Source organism: Schistocerca gregaria, chromosome 8 (assembly GCF_023897955.1).
Source record: "Schistocerca gregaria isolate iqSchGreg1 chromosome 8, iqSchGreg1.2, whole genome shotgun sequence".
Lineage (NCBI taxonomy): Eukaryota > Metazoa > Arthropoda > Insecta > Orthoptera > Acrididae > Schistocerca > Schistocerca gregaria.
The window spans coordinates 186902802-186923340 of record NC_064927.1 but is presented as its reverse complement, the minus strand read 5'-3'; the positions used below and the strand labels follow the sequence as shown (position 1 = coordinate 186923340).

General features: G+C 43.4%; 1 protein-coding gene across 2 annotated transcripts in view; it reads left to right on the top strand.

The window, feature by feature from the left end:
* Positions 1-20539, top strand: part of LOC126284024 (fatty acyl-CoA reductase 1-like) — a 244364-nt gene that overhangs the window by 160261 nt on the left and 63564 nt on the right. For both annotated transcript variants that reach the window (XM_049982575.1, XM_049982574.1), the window contains one exon: positions 20021-20256. In XM_049982575.1, coding sequence (XP_049838532.1) covers positions 20035-20256 — 222 coding nt within the window. In that variant the 5' untranslated portion in view covers positions 20021-20034. The remainder of the gene's footprint in view (positions 1-20020; positions 20257-20539) is intronic.

Here is a 20539-nt window from a genome sequence, read left to right as displayed (position 1 = left end):
GCTTTTTACTTGAAGAAGATACCTGTATTTCGCAAAAATTCACCCTGTTTCCTGGCTGTAATCACCAAAACTGTCACAATAAAATTCATACAGCAAATTGTGGAAGAAACATTTGCACTACGACCAGAAGTTCGATGCCGCGACGGTCATAATGACAGGATGCAAGGGAAACCTTATCTGTTAATAGGGAAGGAAGCGAGGGTTAGGGAATTATACATGTCACATTATACATGTTTATTATTCCACCAGTACGATTTCGTTAATTCTTTTATCAGACCTTCATAAAATTGTACAAAATTTAAGTGAATTCACAGTCCTCAGACCAAACCCTATGTGTTACAATGACTGCGTGTTTTACGTCGCTTACCAGGCTGCTTAGGGTGACGTGGAAGTGTGAATTTTCACCAGTTCACGGTTCCGACAACGCCAAAAAACATGGTAATATTATGCCTAGCGTAAAAATCTACCCCCCCCCCCCCCTCCCATGAACCATGGACCTTGCCGTTGGTGGGGAGGCTTGCGTGCCTCAACGATTCAGATAGCCGTACTGTAGGTGCAACCACAACGGGGAGGGGGGGGGGGGGTATCTGTTGAGAGGCCAGACAAACGTGTGGTTCCTGAAGAGGGGCAACAGCCATTTCAGTAGTTGCAGGGGCAACAGTCTGGATGATTAACTGACCTGACCTTGTAACACTAACCAAAACGGTCTTGCTGTGCTGGTACTGCGAACGGCTGAAGGCAAGGGGAAACTACAGTCTAATTTTTACCGAGGGCATGCAGCTTTACTGTATGATTAAATGATGATGGCATCCTTTTGGGTAAAATATTCCGGAGGTAAAAAAGTCCCCAATTCGGATCTCCGGGCGGGGACTACTCAAGAGGACGTCGTTATCAGGAGAAAGAAAACTGGCGTTATAAGGATCGGAGCGTGGAATGTCAGATCCCTTAATCGGGCAGGTGGGTTAGAAAATTTAAAAAGGGAAATGGATATGTTAAAGTTAGATATAGTGGGAATTAGAGAAGTTCGGTGGCAGGAGGAACAGGACTTTTGGTCAGGTGAATACAGGGTTATAAATACAAAAGCAAATAGGGGTCATGCAGGAGTAGGTTTAGTAATGAATAAAAAAAATAGGAATGCTGGTAAGCTACTACAAACAGCATAGTGAACGCATTATTGTGGCCAAGATAGATACGAAGCCGACGCCTACTACAGTAGTACAAGCTTATATGCTCTGCAGATGATGAAGAAATTGATGAAATGTATGATGAGATAAAAGAAATTATTCAGGTAGTGTAGGGAGACGAAAATTTAATAGTCATGGGTGACTGGAATTCGAGAGTAGGAAAAGATAGAGAAGGAAACATAGGTGAATATGGACTGGGGCTAAGAAGTGCACGAGGAAGCCGCCAGGTAGACTTTTGCCCAGAGCATAACTTAATCATAGCTAACACTTGGTTCAAGAATCATGAAAGAAGGTTGTATACATGGTAGAACCCTGGAGATACTAGAAGGTTTCAGATAGATTATATAATGGTAAGACAGAGATTTAGGAACCAGATTTTTAATTGTACGACATTTCCAGGGGCAGATGTGGACTCTGACCACAATCTATTGGTTATGAACTGTAGATTAAAACTGAAGAAACTGCAAAAAGGTGGGAATTTAAGGAGATGGGACCTGGATAAACTGACTTCCAGAGCTCGTACAGAGTTTCAGAGAGAGCATACGGGAACAATTGACAGGAATGGAGGAAAGAAACACAGTAGAAGAAGAATGGGTAGCTTCGAGTAATGGAATAGTGAAGGCAGCAAAGGATCAAGTAGGTAAAAGACGAGGGCTAGTAGAAATCCTTGGGTAACAGAAGAGATACTGAATTTAATTGATGAAAGGAGAAAATACAAAAATGCAGTAAGTGAAGCAAAAATGAGATCGACAGGAGTTGCAAAATGGCTAAGCAGGGATGGCTAGAGGACAAATGTAAGGATGTAGAGGCTTATCTCACTAGGGGTAAGATAGATAGTGCCTACAGGAAAATTAAAGAGACCTTTGGAGAAAAGTGAACCACTTGCATGAATATCAAGAGCCCAGATGGAAACCTAGTTCTAAGCAAAGAAGGGAAAACAGAAAGGTGGAAGGAGTATATAGAGGGTCTTTACAGGGGCGATGTTCTTGAGGACAATATTATGGAAATGGAAGAGGAGATAGATGAAGATGAAATGGGAGATACGATACTGCGTGAAGAGTTTGACAGAGCACTGAAAGACCTAAGTCGAAACAACGCCCCGAGAGTGGACAATATTCCATTAGAACTACTGACAGCCTTGGGAGAGCCAGTCCTGACAAAACTCTACCATCTGGTGAGCAAGATGTATGAGACAGGAGAAATTCCCTCAGACTTCAAGAAGAATATAATAATTCCAATCCCCAAGATAGCAGGTGTTGACAGATGTGAAAATTACCGAACTATCAGTTTAATAAGTCACAGCTGCAAAAAACTAACGCGAATTCTTTGCAGACGAATGGAAAAAATTGTAGAAGCCGTCCTCGGGGAAGATCAGTTTGTATTCCGTAGAAATGTTGGAACACGTGAGGCAATACTGACACTACGACTTATCTTAGAAGAAAGATTAAGGAAAGGCAAAACTACGTTTCTAGAATTTGTTGACTTAGAGATAGCTTTTGACTATGTTGACTGAAATACTCTCTTTCAAATTCTGAAGGTGGCAGGGGTAAAATACAGGGTGCGAAAGGCTATTTACAATTTGTACAGAAACCAGATGTCAGTTGTAAGAGTCGAGGGACATGAAAGGGGAGCTGTGGTTGGGAAGGGAATGAGACAGGGTTGTAGCCTCTCCCAGATGCTATTCAATCTGTATATTGAGGAAGCAGTAAAGGAAACAAAAGAAAAGTTCGGAGTGGTATTAAAATCCATGGAGAAGAAATAAAAACTTTGAGGTTCGCCGATGACATTGTAATTCTGTCAGAGACAGCAAAGGACTTGGAAGAGCAGTTGAACGGAATGGACACTGTTTTGAAAGGAGGGTATAAGATGAACATCAACAAAAGCAAAAGAAGGATAATGGAATGTAGTCGAATTAAGTCGGGTGATGCTGAGGGAATTAGATTAGGTAATGAGATACTTAAAGTAGTAAAGGAGTTTTGCTATTTGGGGAGCAAAATAACTGATGATGGTCGAAGTAGAGAGGATATGAAATATAGACTGGCAATGGCAAGGAAAGCGTTTCTGAAGAAGAGAAATTTGATAACATCGAGTATAGATTTAAGTGTGAGGAAGTCGTTTCTGAAAGTATTTGTATGGAGTGCAGCCATGTATGGAAGTGAAACATAGACGATAAATAGCTTAGACAAGAATAGAATAGAAGCTTTCGAAATGTGGTGCTACAGGAGAATACTGAAGATTAGATGGGTAGATCACATAACTAATGAGGAGGTATTGAATAGAATTGGGGAGAAGAGGAGTTTTTGGCACAACTTGACCAGAAGAAGGGATCGGTTGGTAGGACATGTTCTGAGGCATCAAGGGATCACCAGTTTAGTACTGGAGGGCAGCGTGGAGGGTAAAAATTTTAGAGAGAGACCAAGAGATGAATACACTAAGCAGATTCAGAAGGATGTAGGCTGCAGCAGGTACTGGGAGATGAAGAAGCTTGCACAGGATAGTGTAGCATGGAGAGCTGCATCAAACCAGTCTCAGGACTGAAGAGCACAACAACAACGACAACAACGTACAAATCTAAGGATTATTCTTGACCTACGTCCTGCATGGTCGTAAACGCGTCCAGAGCTCGCTTCGACTCAGACTCATGATTATGTGGAACTGTGAACATGGCAATGGTATTCCAGTCAGAAAATGGTAATGTTTCTTGTATATTCTCTTCCGACATTTTGGTGTACTGTAAATGGGAGACAAGGCGTGGTCCCACAGAAAAAAACATTCTCGCAGAATGCCGTTGTTTCTCATCTTGTTACCGTTGATGCAGCACTCAGTGCAAGCCAGTTGACCGCCTGAAGTACCGAGGGAGCCATTTCAGCAAAAGCAACGGAACAGGTATAGAAGCAGATGCCCGTTTAATAGCAGCAGAGGGAACATTTCTTAGTTTTACCAGTATCTTAAAGAAAACATCTGTTAATACTAATTTCAAAATTCACCTTTATGAATCAACTGTTGTACCGGTAACATTATACGGGTGTGAAGCATTAATAGTTGAAAATAATGATGAAGAGAAAATTTAATATTCGAGAGGGAAAATACTAAGGAAAACATTTGGACCTGCAGTTGACGGAAATAACATGGGATGGAGGATAAATAAAAATAAAGAACTGATAGTCGTTCAGGCATCGAAACATCGTCAAAACGTGAAAGAAGAGAAGGCTGTTCTGGTTTGGTCATACATGAAGATTGTCAGAGAATAGACTGCCTATGATTCTACATATGACCCCTCAGGCTGCGACTAACAAAGGCATATCTCCGCAATATCCTTTCTTACAGGAGTGCTAATCCTGAAGGTTTCGCAGGAGTACTTCTGTGAGGTTTGGAAGATATGAGATGAGGTACAGGCGGAAGTAAAGCTGAGAGCACAGTCGTAATTCCTGCTCAGGTAACTCAGCTCCCAGAGCTCTTGGCCAAAGTCTTGCTTTCGAGTCCCAATCTACCATACAGTTTCAATCTGCCAGGAAGTTTTACCTAGAATAGCATTCTGCAAGACAGCAGGTGGAACGAGAAGAAGAGGTAGACCCAGAATTAGGTAGTGAGATAACACCTAGGAGATGTCCATTGATCAATGGACAAAAAGTACACTAGACAGAGAGAAGTGGAAGTGGGCGTATAGTCAGTAAGGCCCTTTCCACTTGCAAAGAAACAGTAAAATTTCATTCAATAGCACTGCACGATTGTAACATAAGTGCTGTTGTCATGTGATGACTTTCATTTCTGAGCCCAGTGTTTGTGGATGGAATTACACGGGCCTTTCCAAAACAGCATTTCGAAATGAATGGATTATCGTCCGCCAACTCATACGGTGTCGGCAATTTCTCTCAGTGACTCATCAGTGCCTGTCTTTCTGACGACTCTACACGCTGAAAGTTCCCGCAAATCACGCTGATGAGTCAGTCCAGAAGGCAGTGGGGTGGCGAGTGCCGTTCTGCGATCAAGGTGAAGCACTCGGCTCTGGCAAGGTAAAAGCGCGCAGCATCTGCCGAAAACCTGGCAACCCAGCGGGTTGCTGGAGTATAGTGGTACCATATTATAAAAGAGATTAAGACGAGATGTTGGCAGGTGGGGCCTACTCTATTCGTTCCAATGAGTCATCGAATATGCGAGACGCCTTCAGAAAGATTTTTGGGTGAGATGAAAAGTGACTAGACAGTCCTATAGAAAGGAGGTGGTTCTGCAGAGCTCCAAAGAAGATACTGTGCAGACCATGGTGATGCTCTTTGCTAGAGTCACGAATGTCGCCAGCCAGGGAATACCATCCGTCACCATCTAGTAATAGATGAGAGCAGCAGTTGCGTCTTTAGTTGTAGGTTCGACATGCAAAGGCTAGCTATAGAGTTTTAACCACCAATTCGAAAGAATGAAGGTAAGGGTATTATTTTCATCCCTTTACTTGTAGGCACATGCTTGCAGCGCATTTCGGCATTATCATTGTGCTGTACCATTTCGTTTTGGCACCCATAGCCGCGTGTTACGGTACTGTGGCAGAGGGATTTCAGTGTGTACGGTGGCTGCAGACACTTGCCTGCAATTAAAGAAATAATGAATTACGAAACTTTATTTTTTCGGGTTGATGATTAAAACTTTGTTTCTACACATAGTTACCTATGACCCCTGTTCTCAATCTGGAGACTGGATAAGGCATTGACTGAGGTATGTCACCCGTCACTAGGTCACGACAAAATGCAACACAGCAAGTTGCGACTTCTCACTGCAAGTGCTAAGGAAATTCTGCTCGATTTTTCAATTTCCTGACCCTTCAAAGAAGCTATTTAAATCTCTCTTGGACAGGCCCAGTACCTACATAGTACTCCCCTTACCAGCTTTGCAGAGGATAGTCAACAGCGTGTTTGTCTGGAGCTTAAAATTAAGAGAGCGCCTTAGTCGCTTCCAGTGTGTATTTAGCAGATGTCATTATACACTGACTTATCTGGATGGGCACCAAGCAGTAGGTATTTTCCTTGTCCTTAAGAAAGCTCTACGATATAGTCTGAGACATAATATTCTTGAGCAGTTCCACCCATTGGCTTTCGAGGATGCTCCCACGTTCTTTTTTCTGAGTTTTCATCACACTACAATATTTTAGAGATAAAGTCTTTCATTTATCTGGTCTCCCCTCTCCTCATGTTGTTTTAGAGAGAAAGTCGGTTACTTCGCACGAGTTCTTAAGCAACTTTAAGTACAGACCAGCTCTCTACGCTAGCTGACAACGAGACGAGCATTGTTTAATCTTGTAAATGTCAAAACTGTAGACTAAGTTCGTCCCTTATTTCTTTGACACAAGCGCTAAAATACGAGATGTCGAGGGCCTGAACGGCTTTCATCAACAACAAAAAGACGTGAATGCCACCATTTATTGAGGACTTCCACATCCTTTTACTTCCGAATCCAGATTACATCCCAAATTTTGTACCATAGGCTATCTTTATTTACCCTAAAAAGAAAGATACCATATGTGGGCATCATTCAGCCTGGAAGCCGCTGCGTCTGCCTACGAAATGTTCAACACCTTCCAGACGAAATACACAACAGTTAGGCTGTTGCATCAAAGCATGTCATTTATAGGAAAACCTTGGGCTCAGATGTTTCCTCAAAACTTTGAGAACAGAGCGTTTTTCAGTATTTCGCCATGTAACAAAGCACAGTACATTTGCAGACCATACCATGAATTGCATAAAAAATTAGTTTTAAAAAAAAACTGCAATAAACCCATCTACACCCCATTCCATCAAGAACGTTAACAAAACGGATATGCTTTGTTAAATCGGAACATCAGTTTAAGGCGGTTAGGTTCGTCGAACAACAATAAATGTAAAACTACTTGGGCTGCACTAGAATTTATCCTGTTGCCTTAAAACACAAGACATCCTTCATCGACGATCGTCAAATGAAAGCAGTGCAAACTGGATACAGTTGGCCACTAGGGGAAGCGTCATGAGATGGATATAAATGTCCACATGGTAACAACCTTTGGCAGACACAGAACTATGCAGGTGGTAGTCTACTTATATATTTTGGTCTCGATAACTGAGTGGTTAGCGTGGCAGAATGCCATGCAAGGGCCTAGATTCAATTCCCAGCTGTGTCGGAGATTTTCTCCGCGCGTGCTCTGGGTGTTGTGTTGTCTTCGTCACCACATCAGTCTTATCGACACGCAGGTAGCCGAAGTGGCGTCAACTAAAATCACTCGCACGAGGCGACCGGTCTACCCGACTGGAGGCCCTAGCCACACAACATTTCATTTCATCAGTGAAATATAGGATGTTTCAAAAAGAATATCTGTATTTCGAACGCATATATTTATTAATCTATAAGACATACAACTTTGAAATTAGGGGCACATATTTACGAATTTTTCAAGATTAGATTACAGATATCCAATATGTCCTCCAGCAGCGATACGAACCGTAACACATCGATACTCGAATTCCTTCCATACTCAAGTAAGCATGTCCATCATCATCGCTCATATTATGGCAGCACAAGTCCGGTTCTTCAACTCTTCTTGGCTCTGTGGTAGTGTTCGTTCATAAACGTGTTCCTCCATGAAACCCCACAGGAAGAAGTCACAAGGAGTCAAATCCAGTGACAGTGGACGACGAGTCCTACGAGTCAATAGAGTTTCATTCAGATATTCACGTACTTGGCGACTCCAGTGAAGGGATGCCCCATCTTGTTGAAAAATGAAGTTGTCCTCGCTCAGCCTCTGAAACAACCAGTGAGATACTGCTGACCGTTATCCATATAATCATCAAAGGAAAATGGACAGTAAACAGATGCATGGCATATTTCAGAAAACACACTGACTCTGGATGAATCTCGCACATCTTCAGTATGTGCACGCGGATTTTGTAAGTCCCAAATTCGAACATTGTGTTTGTTTACTTTCTTACTGAGCTGGAAAGACGCTTCTTCATTGAACATGTTATGTTGTGCGAAAGTGTTTTCATTGTTAATAACATTCTGAAGCTCGCCAGAGAATGCTACACGTTTATGATTGTCGTCGTGACGTAGTGCCTCTAACAGCTGCAACTTGTACACCTTCATAACAAATCGATGTCTCAAAACACGCCAGACTATTGTGGTTGACAGTTGTAACTTTCAACTGGAATGACAAATTGATTATGTAGGAAAGCGGTTTAAATTCGTACAACGTTTTCGTCAGAAACAAGAGGGCGACTTTTAAACACACAGCCTGTGTCTACAAACTGTCAATACCCTCTGCCAATGTTCCATCCATTCGGATGATAGTTTGGTATCTCAGTATGACACGTCTTTACACTGTAATCAGGGAATTACACTCCGAAAACTCTAGAACTCAAAATGATTTCTTCTGCGGAATAGCCATTTTGCAACATTTGACGGTAACCAAGCAAACAGAAAACAACAAACACCCAGCGGCAATGAATATAAACTAGACAGTGCACTCGTTCCTCCAAAAACCGTGCCCTGGAGCAGCGATCGATAGTTTTGGTACATAATACATTGTAACATGTATGCTCTTTTTGAAACACCCTGTATCTGCAACATACGGTATAAGTCGCAGTGTACCTAGAAACCACAGGTGTGAAGTGTTTTATCTTCTTCTGACGTATGTCGTCATGTTTGCGAGTATATTTGGATGGTATGCTCTCTGTTTGCAGCTGACTGCGTCTTTGCGCATCCATCAAACACCGAATGCCGAAAAGGAGTGCCACGAGACAACTGTCTTCGAAGGCAGCTGACGTCTGACTGTGTAAGCACATTCGGTTTACCAAGTATGTCCTCGTTTCCAACTCGGTGCGAAGTGGTAGAAAAAAAACTTATTTTTTTAAGAGTTAAAAAAGGACAGATTGAATGACGGCATTGCAGTAAAAGGAAACTGCTTTGTATATTATTTGGGAACGGTAAAGTACTCGTAGATCGTCTACCCAATGTGTGTGGCAGTGAATCGTTCCTTGACCAGAGAGGTCGGATAGACTGCCAGAGACAGAGCACCTAGTGTACTTGCTGCTAATAATGCGAGTACACCGTTCGTTTGTTGTATATTTTTACGAGCTTCCAACAGGAGCGACTTATTTATAGATAACTGTGTAGTTACTAGATTATTTTTGTAATTTCTTGCGTGTTTGAGTGCTTACTAGGCCCAAGCTTTTATTTTAATAACAGCTTTGCGTACAGTACTGCTGTTGATATCGACCCTCGTATCGATAGGCTCTTGTTTGTTTTGTTATTGTAGCTCAGTGCCGTTTAGAGCATTAGTGTAAAAGCTCTTCGAATTCCTGCTGCTAATAACCCAAGTACACCATTCGTTTGTTACATATTTTTGCAAGATACAAATAGCAGCGACTGCAGTAATGGATAGGAACTGTGATTGTTGTATACAGATGCGAGCTGAATTGGCGACCCTCCACTCACAGCTCCAGGTTGTGTTGACTTCGTCACACGGCTTGAGGCTGCTGCCAAGGTGCATCACTGTGGGGGGTCGGATGTGGGGACGCAAGGGACGTCGGGCACGTCTTACATGTCCCCCAATCGGTCCACCGCTGTGGCCGCCCCAGGTACTGCCTGCACTGAGATTGACCCCACACCTGTGGTAGAGTGGGAGATCATTCCGAACTCTGACAGGCATCAAAAAATTTTCTGAGGGGCCAATAGCAGGGCCTCCCGGTTCGTCTGATGAACAGGTTTTAGACATTATCTGTGGCTGACGATGTCTCTTATTCAGATGCAGTCGTCCACCCTGTTCCAGAGGAAGCTTCTCAGCCCACAAGGTCTGGGCATTCACAGAGGGTAGGTTTACTAATAGTTGGGAGCTCCAGCATTAGGCGCATAATGGGTCCCCTTAGGAACATGGCTGCCGAAGAGGGTAAGGAAGCCAGTGTGCACTCCGTGTACATACAGGGGGGAGTCATACTAGATATAGAATGGGTGCTTCCGGATGCCATAAGAGTACAGCGTGCAGCCAACTGCAGGTGGTCGTTCAAGTCGGTACCAGTGACGTGTGCCACTTTGGTTCGGAGGAGATTCTCTCTGGTTTCGGGCGACTAGCGGAAATGGTAAAGACTGCTGCCAGTCGTACATGCGAGATTGAGGTAGAGCTCACCATCTGCAGCATCGTCGATAGAATCGACTGTGGTCCTTTGGTGCAGAGCCGAGTGGAGGGTCTGAGTCAGAGGCTAAGGCGGTTCTGTGACCATGTAGGCTGCAGATTCCTTGAGTTGCGGTATCGGGTGGTGTGTTTCCGGGTTCCACTCAATAGGCCGGGTGTCTACTACACACAGGACGCGGCTACACGGGTAGTGGGGGCTTTGTGGAAGGGACTGCACGGTTTTTTTTAGGTTAGAGGGCCTCAGGGAACCACAGAAAGGGAGTCTGTCTGAAATGTGACAGGTAAAACACAGTAAGTTAGTTGTAGAAACGATCGGTATTGTAGTTGTAAATTGTCATAGCTGTTTTGGGAAAGAACCGGAGCTCCAAGCCCTAATAGAAAGAGTTGAAGCTCAAAAATTATAGGTGCAGAAAGCTGGATAAAGCTGGAAATAAGTTCAGCTGATTTCTTTTCAAACTATCTAACGGTGTTTAGAAAGGATAGATCATCAGTTGGTGGTGAACTATTTATTGCTGTCAGAAGTAGATTGCCTTGTAGTCAAACTGAAGTATATAGTTCCAGTGAAATAGTATGGGTAGAGGTTATACCTGACAATCTGGCTTAACTACACTCCTGGAAATTGAAATAAGAACACCGTGAATTCATTGTCCCAGGAAGGGGAAACTTTATTGACACATTCCTGGGGTCAGATACATCACATGATCACACTGACAGAACCACAGGCACATAGACACAGGCAACAGAGCATGCACAATGTCGGCACTAGTACAGTGTATATCCACCTTTCGCAGCAATGCAGGCTGCTATTCTCCCATGGAGACGATCGTAGAGATGCTGGATGTAGTCCTGTGGAACGGCTTGCCATGCCATTTCCACCTGGCGCCTCAGTTGGACCAGCGTTCGTGCTGGACGTTCAGACCGCGTGAGACGACGCTTCATCCAGTCCCAAACATGCTCAATGGGGGACAGATCCGGAGATCTTGCTGGCCAGGGTATTTGACTTACACCTTCTAGAGCACGTTGGGTGGCACGGGATACATGCGGACGTGCATTGTCCTGTTGGAACAGCAAGTTCCCTTGCCGGTCTAGGAATGGTAGAACGATGGGTTCGATGACGGTTTGGATGTACCGTGCACTATTCAGTGTCCCCTCGACGATCACCAGAGGTGTACGGCCAGTGTAGGAGATCGCTCCCCACACCATGATGCCGGGTGTTAGCCCTGTGTGCCTCGGTCGTATGCTGTCCTGATTGTGGCGCTCACCTGCACGGCGCCAAACATGCATACGACCATCATTGGCACCAAGGCAGAAGCGACTCTCATCGCTGAAGACGACACGTCTCCATTCGTCCCTCCATTCACGCCTGTCGCGACACCACTGGAGGCGGGCTGCACTATGTTGGGGCGTGAGCGGAAGACGGCCTAACGGTGTGCGGTGCGGGACCGTAGCCCAGCTTCATGGAGACGGTTGCGAATGGTCCTCGCCGATACCCCAGGAGCAACAGTGTCCCTAATTTGCTGGGAAGTGGCGGTGCGGTCCCCTACGGCACTGCGTATGATCCTACGGTCTTGGCGTGCATCCGTGCGTCGCTGCGGTCCGGTCCCAGGTCGACGGGCACGTGCACCTTCCGCCGATCACTGGCGACAACATCGATGTACTGTGGAGACCTCACGCCCCACGTGTTGAGCAATTCGGCGGTATGTCCACCCGGCCTCCCGCATGCCCACTATAAGCCCTCGCTCAAAGTCCGTCAACTGCACATACGGTTCACGTCCACGCTGTCGCGGCATGCTACCAGTGTTAAAGACTGCGATGGAGCTCCGTATGCCACGGCAAACTGGCTGACACTGACGGCGGCGGTGCACAAATGCTGCGCAGCTACCGCCATTCGACGGCCAACACCGCGGTTCCTGGTGTGTCCGCTGTGCCGTGCGTGTGATCATTGCTTGTACAGCCCTCTCGCAGTGTCCGCAGCAAGTATGGTGGGTCTGACACACCGGTGTCAATGTGTTCTTTTTTCCATTTCCAGGAGTGTATTAATTGCATCGTTTTACCGACCCACGACTCAGAAGATATAATTGCTGAACAGTTCAAAGAAAGCTTGAGTCTCATTTCAAATAGGTACCCCACTCGTACAGTTATAGTCGGTGGTGACTTCAATCTACCCTCGATGTTCTGGAAAAATTACACGTTTACAGCCGGCGACAGGCATAAACTGTACTGAACGCTTTCTCAGAAACTTATTTTGTACAATTAGTTCATGAGCGCACTCGAAGCGTAAATGTTTGCGAAAGCATACTTGACCTCTTAGCAACAAATAATTCTGCACAAATAGTGAGTATCGTGACGAATACAGGCATTAGCGACCACAAAGCCGTTGCTGCTAGACTGAATGCAGTAACACCTACAACCATCAAAAAGATATGCAAAGTATATCTATTTAAAAAAAGCTGATAGAAATGCTCTTAGCGCCGTTTTAAGAGACAGTCTTCACTCCTTCCGATCTGGTAATGTAAGCGTAGAAAAGTTGTAGAATGATTTCAAAGAGATAGTATCGAAGGCAACTGAGAGATATATACTACATATATTAATAAGTGATGGTACAGATCTCCCATGGTACACAAAACAGGTCAGATCACTGTTGCAGAAGGAGCGAAAAAAAGCATTCCAAATTTAAAAGAACGCAAAATCCCCAAGACTGGCAATGTTTTACAGAAGTTCGAAATATAGTGCGTACTTCAATACGAGATGCTTTTAATAATTTCCATAACGAAACTCTGTGTCGAAATCTGGCAGAAAACCCAGAGATTCTGGTCGTACATAAAACACACCAGTGGCAAGACGCAATCAATACCTTCAAAATTGGAAATTTGTGGTAAGTTACTATGGGACCAAGCTGCTGAGGTCATCGGTCCCTAGGCTTACACACTACTTAATCGGACTTAAGCTAAGGACAACACACACACCCATGCCCGAGGGAGGACGGGGGAGCCGCGCGAACCGTGGCACGGCGCTGAGCCCGCATGGCTACCCCGCGCGGCGGATACCTTCTGCGCTATAACAACGGTGAAGTCACTTATGACAGTGGCACTAAAACAGAGTTATTAAACACGGTTTTCCGAAACTCCTTCATCAAAGAAGACGAGGTAAATATTCCTGAATTCCAGTCAAAAACAAATGCGAATATGAGAAACATGGAAGTAGATATCCTCGGTGTCGCAAAGCAGCATAAATCACTTAATAAAGGCGAGGCTTCGGGTCCAGATCGTATACCAGTCAGGTTCCTCTCAGAGTATGCTGATACAATAGCTCCACATTTAGGAATTATAGGGGTAAAATACAGGGAGCGAAAGGCTATTTATAATTTGTACAGAAACCAGATGGCAGTAATAAGAGTCGAGGGGCATGAAAGGGAAGCAGTGGTTGGGAAAGGAGTGAGACAGGGTTGTAGCCTCTCCCCGATGTTATTCAATCTGTATATTGAGCAAGCAGTAAAGGAAACAAAAGAAAAATTTGGAGTAGGTATTAAAATTCATGGAGACGAAGTAAAAACTTTGAGGTTCGCCGATGACATTGTAATTCTGTCAGAGACGGCAAAGGACTTGGAAGAGCAGTTGAACGGAATGGACAGTGTCTTGAAAGGAGGATATAAGATGAACATTAACAAAAGCAAAACGAGGATAATGGAATGTAGTCAAATTAAATCGGGTGATGCTGAGGGAATTAGATTAGGAAATGAGACACTTAAAGTAGTAAAGGAGTTTTGCTATTTAGGAAGTAAAATAACTGATGATGGTCGAAGTAGAGAGGATATAAAATGTAGACTGGCAATGGCAAGGAAAGCGTTTCTGAAGAAGAGAAATTTGTTAACATCGAATATAGATTTATGTATCAGGAAGTCGTTTCTGAAAGTATTTGTTTGGAGTGTAGCCATGTATGGAAGTGAAACATGGACGATAACTAGTTTGGACAAGAAGAGAATAGAAGCTTTCGAAATGTGGTGCTACAGAAGAATACTGAAGATAAGGTGGATAGATCACGTAACTAATGAGGAGGTATTGAATAGGATTGGGGAGAAGAGAAGTTTGTGGCACAACTTGACTAGAAGAAGGGATCGGTTGGTAGGACATGTTTTGAGGCATCAAGGGATCACAAATTTAGCATTGGAGGGCAGCGTGGAGGGTAAAAATCGTAGAGGGAGACCGAGAGATGAGTACACTAAGCAGATTCAGAAGGATGTAGGTTGCAGTAGGTACTGGGAGATGAAGCAGCTTGCACAGGATAGAGTAGCATGGAGAGCTGCATCAAACCAGTCTCAGGACTGAAGACAACAACAACAACATACAACCGCTCACTTACAGAGAGATCCGTACCTACTATTAGCTCTTAACAACTGAAATCGAAACTCATGTAACCAGGACACGCTTTTCCAGTCGCCTGTGGTCCAATCGACATGTTGACAAGCCCATAGAGCCACTGCAAGCCATGTCGTGCTGTCAGCAGAGGCCCTCGCGTAAGTCGTCTGCTGTCATGTGCCATTAACGCCACATTTCGCCGGAATGTCCGTTCGTCACACGTTCCGCACTTATTTCTGCCACTACTTCAGGCAGTGTTACTTGTCTGTTAGCACTGACAAATCTACGCGAACTCCGGTGCTCTTGGTCGTTAAATGACGGCCGTTGCCCATTGCGATATCCGTGTTGAGAGGTAATGCCTGGAACTTCCTATCCTCAGCACACTCTTGAGACTGTAGATCTCGGAATGTTGAATTCCTGAGCGATTTTCGAAACGGAATGTCCTGTGTCTCTAGTTCCAAGGCCTGTTAATTCCCGTCGTGTGGCTATATTCACGTCGGACACCTTTTTACACGAATCGCCTGATACAAGTAACAGCTTCGCTAATGCACTGCCCTTTCATACCTTGTGTAGGCGATACTATTGCCATCTGCATACCTGCATATCGCTATAGCCGGCCGCTGTGACCGACCAGTTCTGGGCGCTTCAGTCCGGAACCGCGCGACTGCTACGGTCGCAGGTTCGAATCCTGCCTCGGGCATGGATGTGTGTGATGTCCTTAGGTTAGTTAGGTTGAAGTAGTTTATAAGTCTAGGGGATTGATGACCTTAGATGTTAAATCCCATAGTGTTCAGAGCCATTTTGTAAAGTTTTTGAATTACACAGCAAACAAGTTGTCGCATGTGGAAAATAACGCAAATTTTACTGAATCTTAAATCGAAAACTAATAAACATTTAAGAGATAGCTTTATGGTATTTGTTTCTTTTACAGTAATTGACACATCTAAAAATATTAACGATTTTAAAAAGTAAACTATTTTTCTCTTTCTAGGCCAATGTGAACATTTTATGTTAGGCTTTACCGTGACTGTTATCGACATCGAATTTTTAAAAAAAAAATTGGAAATTTGTGGGACCAAACTACTGAGATCATCGGTGCTAAGGCTTACGTATTACTTAATCTAACTCAAACTAACTTACGGTAAGAACAACACACATACCTATGCCCGAGGGATGACTCGAACCTCAGACGGGGGGAGGGGGGGTATCGCTAAGAAGGGTGCGCCAGACACCATCACATCCAACAATGGCCCGCAGAACACGTGCACAATATAGTGCTTTTCATGTCTAAGGAGACTGAAATATTCTGTACTCCGATTGGGATTCAATCTCACGAACTTTGTTTCCAGGAATGCGCTTTGCCGTTGGACCGTGAGGGCCGACATCCACCGTGGTAAAGCCGTCGTCACACGGAACGAGTTAGCTAACGTTGAAGTGGCGCTCTACGAGTTTTGCGACGTCACTTCATGCTATTTCACGTTGAGGACTCGTTTCGTCATGAGGAATACCAAATAATTTCTGTGATATTTCAGCAACATGTTACATAAAGTAGAATCAAGAAGTCTCCCTACATCACAAGCTGGAAGCAAGACGACATATTGTATTTGTCATATCCAGTAGAATCCCAAATTCGGTGGATTTTATGTTATTACCTTACACTCTATAAATTTATGCTGTTTCTAGGCTCCAACACATAACATGTCTCGAGACCGAATCTTTATTGCTATGGTTTATTGTAAAACAATGCCATATTTGTGGTTAAAGGATTTTCGTATTAAGTTATTTTCAAGTTGTAACTCGCATATTGTGAAAGTAAGCCGTTTTAAGGTAATGGCACAAGATTCATGGAAAACATGTCGTTCTTATGCGGAATTCTTACATTAAATGTCAATAGCATTTCGGTGATTAAAGTTGTTAGAAAATCGTAACACAAGAAACAGGATCGCTATGTGCAGTGCTTCATCGTAGCGTAGTTAGTAGATGCACTACGTTATGGAACAGAATGTAAACTGATAGAGGGCTCACGTTGTACTATATTCAGTTTTTTGGGTCTTCGCATTTGCTAAGTGGTTGTTGGAGTTTCCTATGAAAGTTATAGGTATAATTTCCGTAATATTTGATGTTATGTAAATGTAAGTCAGGAGTATCAGGAGTGAGTGTGTTAGTAAGTTTGTTCGATTTGGTGAAGTTTTATAATACGATCGTCCATTTTCGTGAACAAACTGGATGGTTTGCAAGCCAAGTACAACCGACAACTGCCGCTAGAGAGCGCTAACAGCTTAAAATCATATCAACCTACTCGTCTGTGTATCGACGGCGCTGTGTCTCGTGACATCGGATATCCCATCGACGTGCACAGCGATGTTGGGCTGCCTCGTCACATGTAACGACAGCTTAAGCAGAGACAGTAGCAGTCTTCCACTGATATCGTTGTAAATCCATACCTCAGTCATTTTTTGTTCAACCTCACGGAAGTATTGCACACTTATAAAGGGATCCAATATGCTTTAAACAATTTTTACAGAAATGTTAATAAAATGTAATACTGTTAGAGAATTTTGAATTTTTTCTTACAGTGTTATTTTAAGGTACACTTTTTCATTATTTCGAGGCAAATTTGGCAATTTTTTCCTATGGTAAAGTAATCTACACTAATGAATGTACAATTACGTGCAATGACATTTTGGTAAATTATTTCTATTATTTTGTGTGATATTTTGGATTTCAACATTTTTAGGGACATATTTTCTCTATATTATCAGCCATGAAATGTTTATAATGGATAAATTAAAATTTTGTTCTATTTAAATATTGCTTCCACGTAAAAGAACAGATGTACCAATTTCATCGAAATTCTTCCAATAGTTTCTCATATATGTGTTTCTGAAAGAGGAAACATTAAGTTGCAGAAAAGTCGTTGTAATGTTTGGATGAAATGTTTTAAATAGATTTAAGTCATACCATAGCTATATCCATATTCCCGATCTTCCTTATCACCATCTGCAGCACTTTTATCTCCTGTTCTCCTTTTCCTAGCAATTTTACCTATATTCTATACTGAAATCTCCATCTTCGCAATTCGTTGCTCATCGATGATCGGCAGTATCTGCTCAGTAAAGACTCTAGGTGTAAGGCCCAACTTGCTGAGGATGTGAAGTCTTGCATCATTAAACACTGCTCCAGCTTCCTAATCATGAATCTTCACAACCAAATTAGAAACAAACACAAGCTTTGGACATCTCTTTCAAATAAGAGCATTGTAACATTCATTTGGATTCGTATTTTGCCACGCTGACATTTTTCTAGCAGTTCCTGTGAAGCCAGTACTCAAAAAGTTGTTTTAATGGTCATCGCAACGTCATAAGGAAGGTTATTTTGTGGCTGTGAGATTCCTCAATTTCGTTGCTTTTCAGAAATTTGCGCCATTCATTAGAAGACGGGCTATGTTGAGGTGTAGTGTCTGTTGACAAGTAATGAAACCATATAGCCTATACTGCCTTCCTTGTACTATCAAAACTTTTTTAGTCTGTTTTTACCTCTCAGTATTTTCCCATCCTCTAATAGCTTGCCTTAATTACCTGCAACAAGTCTTCTGAGTTATCCACTCATCCGCTTCTGAATATGGCCTAAGCTCTGCAGTTTTTCAATAGCGCAGTCTTTTCTATAGGGCTGACTTTCAACTACATTTCTGAAAGTAGAGTCTCCATCTCTTAAATAATATTTCTATCTTACTCCATACTTTCGCAAATATCTATGTTTCATACCAGGAGCTTCTATCCCACACTGGAGGCTACGTAATTTTTGCTACAAACAGCTTTGTGAGCTTCTTGCCATTCTGTTTCTTTACCTGCAACATTATATTTCTTGTGCAAGGAATATGCAGAACAATATTTAGACATCACCTGTAAGTCTACTATTTTTGCAGTGTTGACACTAATAACTGTTGAAACTCCATGCAGTGAAGTATGATTGCTCTTCATGCAGGAACTGTCACAAGAAACTGCTATATCTTTCATATTAGTTGCATAACAATTTCCTTGAACTGTCCTGTTGACTGCCAAATTCATATTGCCACCACTTACTTCTACAGCTGCATTGAGGAGAGTAGTGTTCATTGCAATAAATTTTATGGGCGTACCAGGCATGTTCATTATATCACATAAACGATTTCCACCATCTCTTCCAATCCCTATGCTCTTAGTCCATAAGCAAATCTCATATTGGCTCCATACAATCTATTACTGGCCTTCGATGTCTTAGCATGGCAATTTTGACATAAAATATGCAACATGCAAACAAAACCTTGTCTCTTTTCATCATCCACCAAATTCACACTTCCTCCACAAAAATAGCACTTTGAGGCTTTTCTAAATGCCTCAGCCACCAAGTCCAGATACAGAATACTGAAAGCTGTATTTCTGTTATGATTTGTTTCTTCTGACTCAAATGGCTCTGAGCACTATGGGACTTAACATCTGTGGTCATCAGTCCCCTAGAACTTAGAACTACTTAAACATAACTAACCTAAGGACATCACACACATCCATGCCCGAGGCAGGATTCGAACCTGCAACCGTAGCAGTCCCGCAGCTCTGGACTGAGCGCCTAGAACCGCTAGACCACTCTTCTGACTCAGTAGGCTTCCCAAGTTTTAGTTTAGATGCACTTGGAGGCAAGCTAATGTTTACATATGCAGGCCCAACTCTAACCTCACTGTCAGTTTTTCGCTTTATTGGAAATATGGGACTAACTATATTTTTAAATACCTTACTACACCTAGTCATTGTAGAAACGATCAATATATTCAGCCTCGCAGAAAGAATGACACAATAAATCCAAATGCACTCAAATTCCACTAAACATCAAAAAACTTGTTTAGAAAGCGCCACAGCCTTCTATACTACACTGCTTGGACCACAAAATGGCTCCACAGCCTTCTATGCAACACTGCGTGTTATATACAAAAATATCACAGCCTTCTAAATTTATATTTTCCAGGTTCACAGGCAAAATTGAGCAACAAAATTGTTCCTCCACTGGGTACATTGAAAAGTGAGCATGGCATAGTGGTCTGTTAACGGTTTTAATCTTTTTATGCCATTTGTAGCTCGAATTTCAAAGTAAAACTTTGGGATGATGATTTAAATTGTATCTACTTTCAAATAAGCAAATAAAATTTGTGATTTTTTTGTGATTTCTGCCACCGTCTCCCGCTAAGCATCCCAGACTGATGAACATTACTCAGGAAGCTTTCGAACCAGCCTTCTCTAAGCCACTTGTTTCGGGGACGAGCTGCATTGCCCTAGAACTCCAGCAGAGGCGCCGCGTGTGGGTTGCAGGTAGCTGAGGGCCGATGTGCGTGGCGGGCGAGGACCGTCGGACGCCTGCGGGCCGCGTGGCCGACTGGTACGCGGGCCGTGGCGTGCTCGTGACCGGCGCCACCGGCTTCCTGGGCAAGGCCATCGTCGAGAAGCTGCTGCGCTCGTGCCCGGACGTCGGCACCGTCTACCTGCTGGTGCGCCACAAGCGCGGCCTCGACCCGCGCAAGAGGGCCGACGCCTACGCCTCCAGCGTGGTGAGTTACCGCCGGCGAGCTCACACTACTGTCGCTAGAAGACGTGTACACCCAAAAACGGGTCTAGTGTCAACCGCTGAATTGTTCTCTCAAAGGTACATGCGTTTAGTTTCTCTGTGCTAACAAGAGACCATAGTGAACATGCAAAAGCACACTTGCGAGACATCAACACCGGAAATTGATCCCGCCAGAAAACTTGTTCCATAATTCTGACCAGAATGAGAAAGGCTTCTTTCGTAACACAGAAAAGGCGATTAGAGTTAGGGGTGTAAAAGAAGGGAAC